General features: G+C 42.3%; 1 protein-coding gene across 2 annotated transcripts in view; it reads right to left on the bottom strand.

Annotated features, from left to right (window-relative positions):
* Positions 1 to 3,891: 3,891 nt before the first annotated feature.
* GADD45A (growth arrest and DNA damage inducible alpha) overlaps positions 3,892 to 14,219 on the bottom strand; it is a 79,138-nt gene continuing 68,810 nt past the window's right edge. The window contains exons 4-8 of one of the 2 annotated variants that reach the window (XM_082686447.1): positions 11,166 to 11,341; positions 6,788 to 7,358; positions 6,146 to 6,247; positions 5,656 to 5,893; positions 3,892 to 4,569 (exon numbers count right to left, since the gene is read on the bottom strand). In XM_082686447.1, the coding sequence (XP_082542573.1) occupies positions 4,456 to 4,569; positions 5,656 to 5,893; positions 6,146 to 6,247; positions 6,788 to 6,831 (498 nt within the window). In that variant the 5' untranslated portion in view covers positions 6,832 to 7,358; positions 11,166 to 11,341 and the 3' untranslated portion in view covers positions 3,892 to 4,455. Of the gene's footprint in view, positions 4,570 to 5,655; positions 5,894 to 6,145; positions 6,248 to 6,787; positions 7,369 to 11,165; positions 11,342 to 14,219 lie in introns of those variants that run through there. The other variant, XM_082686446.1, reaches the window with a different exon arrangement.

Genomic DNA, 14,219 nt, shown 5'->3' with positions numbered 1-14,219 from the left:
TTCCAAATGGCAGCAATAGTACCTACTTCCACAGAGTTATTGTGAATCCTAATGTGTTACCATCAAGAACTTAGAACAGTGCTCAGCATGTAATAGGAAGGAAAGGTAGGAAGCTCTTTGATCAGAAGTGAGCATTGTATTTTGCAAACCACAGAAATTACTTAATTGATTGACAATTGAATATAATTCTGCTAGGAGCTATAGAGATTACATAAGATGTAGCCAATGGGAGCATTTGTCCTTAAGTTTATAATCAAATAAGAAATCAAGATCAGCACGTTTATTCCTTTAACACTATTTATTGAAAGGGTGTCCCTGGCACTGTGTTAGGTCCTGGGGCTACAAAAGTGGAAAAGCAAGGTCTCTGCCTTTAGTGGAAACGCCTGACATATGCGATATGGAGTGGTAAGTGGTGATGTGTTATATTCGAGGCGTAAGAGTTCCTGGGGACAGGAAGCTTTGCCAGATCAGTGAAACTTGAAGGATAAAAAGCTCTGCCAGGGGACAGAGAAGAACATTTGTTCCAGAAGGGGGGGACTGCGGTTCTGAAAGTGCGAATTCAAGGCATGTTTGAGGCTAGCTTTGGAGGGATATATATATATATATATATATATATATATACCATAACACACACACACACACTTATATATATATATATATATATATACCAAAGGTAGGAAGCTCTTTGATCAGAAGTGAGCATTGTATTTTGCAAACCACAGAAATTACTTAATTGATTGACAATTGAATATAATTCTGCTAGGAGCTATAGAGATTACATAAGATGTAGCCAATGGGAGCATTTGTCCTTAAGTTTATAATCATCCCCTATGCCCTCCAGAGATTTCTAAGATTTGAACTCCCATTAGTAGTTCACTGGGCCTTTCATCTGTTACTGGGCATTTTTTGCTTTGGATTATATCTACCGATGTCCATGTCTCATTGCTTGGGGCTCCCTGAGGCCAGAGAACTTGCCTGATTGATTGATTGATTGATTTTTGCACACTTCAATATAACCAGCATAGCTCCTTGCTCATAATAAGCACTCACTAAATATTTCTTGGTGGTTTTCATGAATATGATCTTTTCACAGAGTTTCTTGTGTTTTCCTAAGGATTGTTAAAAAGAAAGAAAAAAGCTTCAATTCCATTTGAGGGATGATGGCCCCATGTTAAATCATGCCACTGAGAGTTTGGTTCATTTGAAAGAAACATATCTCACTGCTTGCAGCCTTTTACCACATGGAAAAGAATAAAATTTAACTTACATAGTTGAAAATTGAGGAAACCAGGATTTCACAAGGGTTACAATAAAGCATCACAAAAGATGCTTTGGAAATGTTTCCAGTTGATAGTATACAAATGCTCTTTCCTAGAAAGAACGCTTTTTTTATTTAATTGGGAAGTAATATATGTATCACAGGAGATTAGTTATCTTCATGAGTCCTTTATTATAGAAGTTTAACTTACTAAGGCCTTGGTTAATTGTAAAAGGAGGAGGCAAGGGTATTTACAACACTGGGGTGAAGTTGTCGGTGAAAAAGTAGGTATTTTCCAAATACAACACACCTTAGGTAGATGAAGGGATTTTTGTTCTTGTTGTAACATTTCCACCTACTTGCAAGAAGTAGGCTTAGTAGTATTTAAGGCAATGACTGAAGAATATTAACATCAATTAGAGGTAGAAGTTGCCCAGGTAATTGCACACTTGTTTACAATTAACTGCTTCACGGCTGGGTTTTTCAATGCCATGTTAACTTTGTGTTATGTTCAGTCAGGAAAAAAAAGCAAAAGTTACAACTTAAAACCCCAGATAACAGTTTTGCATTAATTATTGGGCTCTTCCTGAAACAAAACAATCTGAAGAATGGATACTACCGCTTCCCATCTCTAAGCACTATGAATATAGAAGAAAGGTTTGAAATTCCTTTCTCAAAATTAATAGATTTATATTGCGTTTTAAAGCATCAGAGAAACCCGATTGCCTTCGCCTGCATTTTAGGGATAGACTGTAACTGAGCACCCATCACGTGCCAGCTCATTTGCATTCATTACTTCTCATTCATTGAACCAACAAGTATTAATTCAATACCTACCGCTTGCTGAGAAGTGTGCTAAATCCTGGGCTACCATTATGAACCAGACATTAGCCCTTAGCTTTAGTTTTATAGTTTTGCAGAAGACAATTGTAGAATCACCAAAGACATTTTGTAGAGTGACAATTCTGGGTCATTTACCTCCATTTTATAGCTGAGGGGAAGGAGATGCAGAAGAACTAATGATGATCTTCACACCTAGCAATATGGCTGCTTTCTTCTCTGTGTTCTTGGCTTAATTCACTCAGTTTTGCAAGGGTTTTCAGTCAAGCAACTGTAGAAGAGGATTGAAAATCCTTACTAAAGAAGGTAAGAACATTCTATTCAAAACCCACTGCTCTCCATCTTTTGGTAAAGCAAAGGTTAAGTACCGGTTATGTTTTGGATCAGGCACCAGCTTGAATAAAATACAATGAGCTTAAGGCCTAACAACCCACATTTCTGGCAGATGTGGAAAAACAGAAATTTAACTGTGAGGTGAAGTGCTTCTTGGGCCTGTGTTATTCGGAAGATGCAGAAACTTGGAGCTTTGTATTATTATCAGTTGGTTTGGTTTTCTCTCCTGACTTCTATCTTTTCCTAATGACCTGTACTCATGACAAGGATGGGAGACACATGGTGGGGGGAGCCGTGGGGGAGGGGTGCCATTTGCCAATTAGGCCAAAAAAAAGAAAGGAAAAAAAATCTATGTTAGGCTTCTCCTCAGTAGGCATTTTTTGCTTTCTTTGGCTATATACCTAGAGGAGATTGTTACAGTTAATTATCAAGTGACTGTTCCAACTAAGAGGGGATTGTTCTGCTAAAGCCTTTCATTTTTGCTCTTTTCTTCCATCTCTCTCATCGAATCCAACCAGACCCCTTGAAACCACAGCGGAAACGTGCAGCTGGAAGACATACAGCTCTAGAGAGAAGAGGGGCACGGGAGTTCTTTGCCAGGCCACTTCCCTGTTTGTTCCTTAAACATGGTCTGCAAACTGCACAGCCTTGGCCTGGTCCAGTCACTTCCTGATTGGCGTCACCTCCAGCCTCTTATCCCAGTAATCTCTCTTTCATGGGTCCTGAAGTTATCTTCCCAGAACACTGATCACGTCACTCCCCTTGTGAAGGCCTCTGCCGAATCCCCAGAGTTTACAGAAGGAAGCCCTAATGCCCTTCAGAGTCTAGGCCTAATCCCCACCCCCTTTTTTCACCTTATCTCTCCCTTCTCTTCCACCCCAGAGGCACACAGAATCACCCTTTGTTCCCTGAACCAGGGTGGGTCTTTCAGGGAACCTGCCTTTGCACAAACCAGGGTCACTGCCAGCAACATCCTTTTCCTCTAGCTGGGGAAGTGAAACCTGAGTTCGAAGACCATGTAAAATGACCTGCTCTTGCAGGTAACTTTGGTCACCTTTGCTTCCTTAGCATTCTGCATATATTCTTACTATGACATTAATGTCACTGCATGGTAATTATTCCAATGTTGCAAGTGAAATCTCAAACACTTCTTTCCTGAACTGCAACCCCAACGTTTCTTAAATGAGCTTTGGCTTTTGGACTTTGGACATAGTGTAGAGTAAGGCACAGTAAGATGTCTGTTTAAATAAACACTAAGAAATAAAATTATGCCATGTCCGGCCCAAATGCATAAAAGTGGAAAAAACAGATACATGACACATGCAGGTCTCTACCTATATAGAGAGATAGACACATATACTGTAGATACATGATTTCAGAAGGGTTTTTAATTTTTCCATATAAAAAAATTTAAGATACATTTCAAGTTAAAAGAAACAAAAGCACACATTAAGAAATGATGCAATTATTCCATACCAGTTTATTGTAGGTATTGTGTTTCAAAAAATTTATAGCATAAATAACTTTTCATGTCATAAAATAACTTAGTACAATTTATAATAAAACTTTGAGAATTTAACATCTCATCAAAATACAATAAAATATGGTTTTAAAATATGATTAACCCTTTCTGCTTTTCTTTTACTTGAGGGCATATAAACCAAAAATACCCAAACTACTGCAGCACATTTGAACTTTAACAAAGCACATTTGGTTTATGTAAATGTAACTCAACCATCCTAAATTAATACATAGTTTGTTTTCCTTCCTGCATGGTTCTTTGTAATTTTTTGTTCCTTTTGACTTGTATTTGTTGCAACACACCTTCCTTCTTCATTTTCACCTCTTTCCATCTGCAGAGTCATCTTGCTCTGGCCCCCGGAACATGTAGTTGAACTCACTCAGCCCCTTGACATCAGTTTCTGTAATCCTTGCATCAGTGTAGGGAGTAACTGCTTGAGTAACTACAAAGGTATTTCAAAACTTCAGTGCAATTTGGTTCAGTTATTTTCATTCAGATGCCATCACCGTTCAGGGAGATTAATCACTGGAACCCACTGATCCATGTAGCGACTTTCCCGGCAAAAACAAATAAGTTGACTTAGGGCAGGATCCTTCCACTGTGATGAATGTGGATTCTGGAAACGAAATGAGGAAAATAAATTTACTATTTAAAAAAATCAGCATCTGCTAATAATGACACTCATGTCAAGAAGAAAACAACTTCCTCTTGAACATTCTTTACTTTGGCTGTGTGACATAGAGACTAGTTACAACCGTAAAAAATAAACTTTCTTCTAGGTAGCTGGTTTCCTGCAGAATCATTAAGGGTAATTCTCCACTAACCCATACTCTGAAAGGATGAACACATGCAACCCTCCGAACCATATACATATGGTTGCATGAGACTTACTTAGTTTTGCATGACAGTATCATTCACAGGTTTGTCCTGTGTAAGACACCTGAGTGAAACAGCTCTGAGACATATTTCCATGCTCTGTGTACAGTGAGATGAGAGCTACGTAACAGTTAACAAGAGCTGCCACTTGATATCCTCCCTAAAGACAGAGTAGTAATTTTCCGGAGTAGCAAAATGATTGGGCTGCCACTTAACTAGACCAGCCAAAAGGTAGTGAACTGTAAAAGACAAGGCTATCACATTTACCTTTGGAAACACAAGTAATTTACCTATCAAAGGCTTTTATCAGAAAAAAAGTGTCCATTAAAAAAGGCACAATTGCAAAGAAAAAATTCTCACTCCACCCTCTTAATGTATTTCTAGGGAACTAATAATGTCTGTCTCCTACACCATTTCTATTTTTAACTTTGAGTGGTGGAGAATGAAGCTGACTGACTCCTTAATGAGGGTGAGCCAGGAATTTATTTGGCTTTATCTAATCTGCCCTACTAAAGGAATTAGTCACGGGAGGTAGTGCAGATGTAGGTAGGGAGGGAGTAGCTGGGCTGACAGTGCTGACTCACAAGGATCTCTTCCGCTGCTGGCAGCCTCCAACGTGCTTAGACATGTTCTGTACCAGAGAAAATCCTGGTGATGAAACCAGCACATCTCGGCTGAAAGTCCAGCCACGCTCTAATGGAGCAAAGGCAGCCACGCTCCAGCCCTCCCCCTCACTGCAGATCTGCAGTCAGGCGACTCTCAACCCTCGGCTCACTTCCCTCCAGGACTCTTAACTGGGACGGGCCTGCAGACCCCTTTCGCTTACCGTCACCAGGACGCAGTGCAGGTCCGGGGGCTGCTCAGCGCCCTCGCTCGAGGCTGGGCTGGCGTCCGTCTCCAGAAGCAGGAGCTCGGCCAGTCGGCCCGGGTTGCTGACGCGCAGGATGTTGATGTCGTTCTCGCAGCAGAACGCCTGGATCAGGGTGAAGTGGATCTGCAGAGCCACATCCCTGTCGTCGTCCTCGTCCGCAGCCAGCAGACACAGCACCACGTTATCGGGGTCGCTGAAGGCAGCGGGAGGGGCGGGTGAGCGCAGAGGCACCACCCGTCTGCGTAGACGCCCGCAACACTCGCCAGCGCCCCGAGGTCGCGCCCCGGCCTGCTCGCTCCCCGCACCCCACCTCCGGGGCAGGGGGCCGAGAGGCAGCTGGGAAGCCTCAGGAAACTGCGCGGCAGGGCGAGGGGTTCTCCGCGACGTCGCCTCCGGGCTGGGGCGGGAAGGGGTGCCACGGGGGACGCGAGAGGGCCCCACTTACACGTTGAGCAGCTTGGCCGCCTCGTACACCCCGACCGTGATGGTGCGCTGACTCAGGGCTTTGCTGAGCACTTCCTCGAGGGCATCGCCCACCTTATCCATCCTATCCGCGAACGAGAGCAAAGGGGGTCCCGTCAGCCCAGGTCCCTTTGGGGCCATCGCCGCCCCCTCACCCGGCACCGCGACCCTTCCTCCCGAGTCCGTGCGCCGCCGCGCCGCTGGGTTTCTGCAAACGCCAAGCCTCCCCCGGCCCGGTCACCCGCACCCCCGTGACCCCTCGCAAGCCCAGAGGCCAGGAGGCCTGCGAAAAGCCCCGACGGGGCCACCCGCCACCCTCCCCCGCGGGCGCTGCCAGTCAGTCCCTGGCGCTGGGCGCAGCCACAGGCTGCCAGCCGCAGGAGCCGCAGGGGGCAGGGACGGTGCCTTCTGCCCTTTGCCGAGGCCCAGAGGGGCTCGGCCGGGTTAGGGGGCACGCTCCTTCCGTCCACCGGCGCCTCTGGGAAGGTTCCCAAGAGAGACGGGCGGGAGGTGCCTCTGCAAACTTTCAGCCGCTCGCTCGCCGGCAAACCTTGCACAGCCGGGACGCGCTGCGGTGCGCGCAGTGGGCGAGAAGGAGTTCCGGGAGAGGCTCCGGCCGCCTTACCTTTCAGTCTTCTGCTCTCCAGCCGAGAATTCCTCCAAAGTCATATTGCAACTGCGGGTCCCCCACAGAGAGAGAGCGGCGTGCCGGCTGCTCCTGCCACTGTGGGCGCTCGGGCGCCTGCTCTCTGCACTCCCTCACAGGCTCCTCCAGCGCCCGCCGCCTCAGCGTCGTCCAGCCGGTCCTCCCGCCCCACACGCTCGCCCGCCGCCACCCCTCGCTTCCCTACCGGCAGCTGCCTCACAGCCACTGAAGGACAAAGGCCCCGCTCGCCGGAGTTATCCGGCTAACCTCCAGCCAACCACCACCCGCCTCATTTGCATATACACAGCCATTGGGTTATGCAAATAAGCCTGCGCCGACAATTTGACCCTAGCCCCTGGAACCGTGGGGAGAGGAGCGGAAGGGGGTGGAGCCAGGCGGAAGGCGAGTTTAGGGGGCGGGGGCGGTGCAGGGATCGCGGAGGGCGGGGTCGCGAGCAGACTCTTACCCTGTTGGAGTGGCGGGTAGGTAGGTGGGGGGTCTTCGCCGCGGCGGGGGAGAGGGGGTGTCTTCCACTTGAGGCCGGAGCAGGCTGCCAAGTGTTTTTCTAGTTGGTGCACATTTTTTATGGTAGTTTCATGTCCTTTGTTTTTAGGGGTTGCTATTAAAATGTATTTCCAGGGCGAATGCACCCAAGTCTAGTAATTATTAGTAAGCAGGTTACATAAAAAGAGTGTTTCAGACCTCTGGGGCAAAGTTTACCTCAGAAGTGTTGTTTGTGTAAGTCTAGGCAAAGCTGCTTATTAGTGGTAGTATTATTTCGGTGCCCTGATGGCTGGTTTGATTTATTTTTGGAAGGTTGCAAGGGTTGGAAGCTCAAAAAAGAAAAATCAACACATTTGTGTTTGGTGATGGCACGGAACCAAGTTGGAATCTTTTCCACACAAAGCAGAAAGCCTTCCCACCTGCCGAGGGTAACTCTGGAAAACCATGTTCGCGAGGAGCTGAGGAGCTGGTTACCACATGTGTGTATCCTAGCCTTGCAGATTCACCTTTCTCAGAGAGCTTTTCCCAAAGGAGGATCCTTCTGCACCACACCAGCTAAGAGACAAATGTCTGACATCCACACACGTCTAAACTTAAAATACTCTCAATACGCCCTAAGCTTCCTTTCATAAGGCAAGTATGTCACTACCTTCCACAGAGAGCCTATGATCTCACTGTGAATTATTGATGTTAGATGCTGAATCATGAAGCTGCAGCTATAGGACCTTTTAGTCATATGCTAAAATTTCACCTTTGAGATAATGGCAACATGGGGGTGGAAAGCAAGCAGAAGTTACACATTTCTGAGAGGCAAACTTCAGTATATAGACTTTGACTTAATACGTTGAAAGTTCTCACCTTTGTTTTATGAGTATATGCAATAAATGCAAAAACATGTCTTAAACCTTTTGAAGTCACCAAATGTGGTGAAAATGCCTCCATACACTCTCATTCAAAACCTTGCTTGCATTACTAAGGTCTCTGTACAGCCAGAGGTCAAAGAAGTAATTTTTTGCAAGGTGCATAGGAGTTTTTGCACCTGAATGTTTGTATCATTCTAGGCAAAATATTCTCCAGCTCTCTTGATCCTAATTTAGTGGAAAAGAAAAGTGATATGTTGGTTTTCTGGCTCATTTATTTGAGCTGACATTTTGCACTTAATCCTTAACTGCATTGTCAGCAAGGGGCAACGTTTGAGTAAAGGAATGGTCGTGGCCAATGTATAATTTACCCAAGGATGCATGTGTATTTCATATCTGTGCCCTAAATCCTAACATGTGATGCCTTTGTTAAAGAATTCCTTAAAGTTGAATTTTTGGAGGGTGCTGAAATAGTTTCAGTTGTGCAAACAAAACATGAATTATACAGTATGGCCTGAGTCATCATTTGAAAATTGTTGAACTGTGTTCTGTGAAACTCCAAGTTTCTATCCACTAGGTATTTCTTACAGGTTCTTTGGAAGAAAATGTGATCACAGCAGGCTCACAAAGAATTAGGGAATTGTGTGAGTTCTTGATAGCAGGGACTGTGACTTCATGAATGTGGTGTTCTCAGCATCTTGTACAATTTCTGCATTTAACAGAACAGTCAGTGTTTATTAAGTTGAATAGAATCTGAGAGCTGAACGAGATCTCAGGATTCTGCAGTCCTGTGCAGTGCATGAATCGTCTCTAAGATATTACACCTGTAACTTTAATTCAAAAATGTTTCTTTGATGTCATACTATATACCAAGAACTATATAATTCCTGATCCTTTGCCTTTAAAGTGCTTGCCATCTAATTGGTATGCCCATGCTTGGATTGGATTTTGGGACAAAATAGTGTGCACTGTCATCAGCTAGCTATGCTGAAAGTCCCATGACTTTAGTCATCTGAACGGAAGCTGTAGGACAGTAGAACCCGTGTATTATTTACGCCAATTCAAATGAACCATGGCCCTAATAATGCCCCTCTCAAGTCAACTATATACAGTGAAAATGTGGTATAAAGTGGTTATTTCTTAATATAGGCATAGACCCTCACTCTAAAACTGAATTTCATGCGGTATTTGGCCTCATGGGAAGGTAATTTGTTCAAGTGTTGTGGGGTTGTTCTCTGTGAGATAAGCCTAGCTTTCCAGTATTCAAAAATATTCACTTGTCATACTTTCTGACTCAGATGTGTTATATCATTTCCCCTCACTGCTGAGTCTACCTAGAATGTTTCATCAGTGATTATCTTCCAAAGTGGTCCTCTTGGCTGAAAGTGGAGGCTGCCATTTCACTACAGTCAGATTACAGTTATATGTTGATGATGATTGAACACAGATGATTTATTTCATAAACACTTATTAGTCCTAGGGGATGTTGCTATCTAGGAATTTCCCTAGATCAGGATAGAATATGCATGTATACATATTTGTAAAAATAACTCTTGATCTGTGAGATCATTTTAAAAACTACCCCCAGTACTTCAACTGCACAGGACTGGAATGATCTGTAGTAATATTTGTAAGGATGCCAAATGGTTATATTCAGAAACCAGATGAAAATGTACTCAAGAATAGTTAAGTTATCTTAGTACTGCTACCTACTTTGTATTTTAAGAGTCTTTTTGAAATTTTCTTCCTTTTATCATACATGTCTTCCTACTACTGGTTGTATAGAATAACTTTTTTTTCAAAACTTAGTCCTTTAACATCCAAAAGAAATATGATGCTTATTGTTTCAGTATTAGATGGATCACTGTTTATATTAAAGATCAATTAGGTTGTGACATAGTTTTATAAATATAACTATATAGCTATTATATTTTATTAAAAATCATACAGTTTCTGATATATTTTTTGTGTAAGTCTGGTGAAGCTAGTTTCTGAAGTCCAGCTGTGAATTTTCTTCATTTTTTTCTCCCAGAGAAGATTTATTCAGCCAAAATTTACTGTTACCTAAAAGTGTGATGTTTTTAGGGTCAATATTTCCATTTGAATTTAACATAAATGTTTAGCATCTTGGACCATCACTGTGGTAGGCAAATTCTAAGATGACCTCCATGATCTCTAACCCCTGGTATAAAGCTCTGTATAATCCTCTTCCCTTGAATGTGGATAGAACCTATGCCTTGTTTCTAACCACTTGAATATGGCAATGGTGTTGCACTAACACATCCACAATGGTATTACATTCTATGGCAAAGGTGAAAGGATTGCAGATGTAATTAGGTCCCTAATCAGCTGACTTTGAGTTAATTGAAAGGGAGATTATACTAGTTGGACCTGACCTAATCATGTAAACCCTTAGGAGAGGGCTTAGGCCTTCTCTGAAGAGAGACTAGAAGCATCAGAGATTTTCCATCACTGGTTTGAAGGAGCAATTTTCATGAATTCTACAATGGCAAGCTAATTAACTTTGCCAACAACCTGAGGGAGTTTAGAAATGGATCCATCCCTAGTTGATCATTCAGAGGAGAATGTAGGCCTGAGTAACACTGATTTTAGCCTTGTAAAATTCTGAGAAGAGAGCCAAACTGAGCTCTGCCTGAACTTGTAACCTGTAGAAACTGTGAAATAATAAATGAGTGTTGTTTTAAACCATGAAGTTTTGGGTAATTTGTTATATACCATCAAAACCTAATTCAATCCCCTTAGTGCCATCTTGTGTGTTCAATAAATCCTTACCTTATGCAAAGGTATTAATATTCATAATTCATAATATTCATGAGTGGAGTCCTGCTGTTGCTTTGAGCCTTACTCCAAACACCTTGTGTTGACATCACCTGTTCCCATCTCACCAGCTATGAAGGAGCAAGCCAGTTGAGGTATCAAGGGAAGAGACTCATTAGAACATTCTTCAAGAACCCCCTCGCTCCATTCCTCACCTCCTCACTGAGTGAAGTAATGTCAGAAGGTTTCTATTAGAGTAGGAATGGTCTCTTTGTGAATGTCTCTGAATGGTAGACCAATCACTGGTTGAGGAACATAGGTGGTCTGAGGTGGTAACTGGCCAATGGTAGTTTGTTCGGGTACCTTGAAAAGGATTCTGAATTTTCTATCTCTGAAAGAGAAGAGATAATTCTTTTCACCCATCACTTCATCACAAAGTTTTCTTCTTCCTATCTCTTAATAGCTCCATCCTTGGACCTCTTCTCTTCTCTGTCTATACTCATTTTACAACGACCTCATCCCTGGCTTTAAACATTTATATGCTGATGACTCCCACATAAACTTCCAATATGGCCTGTCATCATTCTTGAACCTCAGGCTTACTCATCATCTCTGTCTCCATATACAATACTCATCTCAAACTTAAAATGACAAAAGTTGACCTTCTGATTATCCTCCTATAGGTCAATGGCAAATTCCATCCTTCCCATTGTTCAGCTTACAAACCATGGTGTCATCCTCGACTTCTTTCCTTCACAACCCACATCCAGTCTGTCAGCAGATCCTATCAGCTTACCTCAAAATGAAAAATAATTCAACCATTTCTCAGGGCTGCCACCGCTACCACCATCATCTCCCACCTGGATAACTGCAACAACTGATCTCTCTCTTTGCTTTTGCCCTTCCTTTGCTCATGTCCAGCAGCCAAAGTGATTCTATAAATAGCAAGTCAAATCGCAGTCAATTCGCTGGCCCAAACTTATAATGGACCTTCTTTTCACTGAGAGTAAAAGCCAAGGTGCTTACTATGGCTTACAAGAATCTACAAAATCTATTCATCATGATAAAAATGTTCTAATATTGATGGTAGTGACAATTGCACAACTCTATTAAGATATTAAAAGCCACTGTGCTTGCTTTGGCAGCACATATTCTAAAATTGGAACAATATATTAAAAACCACTAAATAGCATATGTAGGTGGATTATATGGAATGTGAATTATATCTCAAGAAAGCTGTCATGAAAAAAATTATATCATATCCCTACTTCCATCTCATCTTTTACTATTCTCTCTCATGCTCATCCCCCTCTGGCCACACTGACTTTCCTTTTGCCCCAGGGCCTTTGTACTGCCTGCTTGCCTGAAATATTCTTTCTCCCGATAACCACATTGTTCACTCCCCTTAATGAGGCCTGCCCTGACCTCAAGTTTCAATAGCCAGCATTACTGATCTCCTAAACTCTATTCCCTCTTTATTTAACGAATTATATCCCTGATCACTTTCTAATAGATAGATCGATTGATAGATAGATTTTATTTAAATTTAAGTTAGTTAACATATAATGTATTATTAGCTTCAGGGGTAGAATTTAAGATTCATCAGTTGCATACAAGACCCAGTGCTCATTACATCAAGTGACCTCCTTAATACCCCATCCCCCAACCCAGCTCCCCTCTAGCAATCCTGTTTGTTCCATATAGTTAAGAGTCTTTTGTGGTTTGCCTCCCTTTCCATTTTTTTTTTAAAGATTTTATTTATTTATTTGACAGAGAGAGATCACAAGTAGGCAGAGAGGCAGGCAGAGAGAGAGGAAGGGAAGCAGGCCCCCTGCTGAGCAGAAAGCTCACGACCTGGGATCATGACCTGAGCCGAAGGCAGCAGCTTAACCCACTCAGCCACCCAGGTGCCCATCCCTTTCCATTTTTGTCTTATTTTATTTTTCCTTCCCTTCCCCTATGTTCATCTGTTTTGTTTCTTTTTTTGTTTGTTTGTTTTGTTTTGTTTTGTTTCTTATGAGTGAAATCATACGGTATTTGTCTTTCTCTGGCTGACTTATTTCAATTAGCATAATATCCTTAGTTCCATTCACATCATTGCAAATGGCAAGATTTCATTCTTTTTGGTGGCTGAGTAATATTCTAATATATAAAATATATATATTTGTGTGTGTGTGTGTGTGTGTGTGTGTTTGTATCCCACATCTTCTTTATCCATTCATCAGTAGATGGACATCTGGTCTCTTTCCACAGTTTGGCTACTGTGGACATTGCCGCCATAAATATTGGGGTGCATGTACCCCTTTGAATCACTATTTTTTATCTTTTGGCTAAATACCTAATAGTGAAATTGCTGGATGATAGGGTAGCTCTATTTTTAGCTTTTTGAGGAACCTCAGAACTGTTCTCCAGAATGGCTGTAACAGTTTGCATTCCCACCAACAATATAAGAGGGTTCCCCTTTCTCCTCATCCTTGCCAACATCTGTTGTTTCCCTGAGTTGTTAATTTTAGCCATTCTGACTGGCATCTCACTGTGGTTTTGATTTGTATTTCCCTGATGCTGAGTGATGTGGAACATTTTTTTCATGTGCCTGTTGGCCATTTGGATGTCTTCTTTGGAGAAAGGTCTATTCATGTCTTCTGCCCGAGATCTCTGACTGTATTTTTTGTTTTTTGGGTGTTGAGTTTGAGTTCTTTATAGATTTTGGATACTAGCTCTTTACCTGATATGTCATTTGCAAATATCTTCTCCCGTTCCATAGGTTGCCTTTTAGTTTGGCTGATTGTTGTTTCCTTTGCTATGCAGAAGGTTTTTATCTTGATGAACTCCCAATAGTTCATTTTTGCTTTTGTTTCCCTTGCCTTACTTCTATGTGTTGTCTATCATGTAGCTACCCCCTCAGCCTACTCTAATCCCCCAGTATAAAATCAATGCAGTAGGATTTGTTTTATTCACTGGTTGGTCCCTAAGTGGTTAAAATAGTGCCTGGTACAGTGTGGACCCTCAATAAATATCAAATTAGACATTGTTGAATGAATAAGTTGTGCAGGTTTAAAGATGTAATTAGCGAACAGAACTTAAAGCTATAAATCAACTTTTGGTCTCCTTGTATATTGGAAAGGAAGATGTCTTGATCGAACACTATTTTTGAACTACAGAGGGTTATGCATCTTTATCTGCGTTCTATATTCTTCCAGAAACTTTCTCTACCCCCAGCCTGAAAATTTTTAAAATATTTTCTTTAGGACCTATAAACTGGTTCATTT

The sequence above is a fragment of the Mustela nivalis genome (assembly GCF_964662115.1).
Source record: "Mustela nivalis genome assembly, chromosome: 10".
Taxonomy (NCBI): Eukaryota; Metazoa; Chordata; class Mammalia; order Carnivora; family Mustelidae; genus Mustela; species Mustela nivalis.
This window is presented reverse-complemented; position numbering and strand designations above follow the sequence as displayed.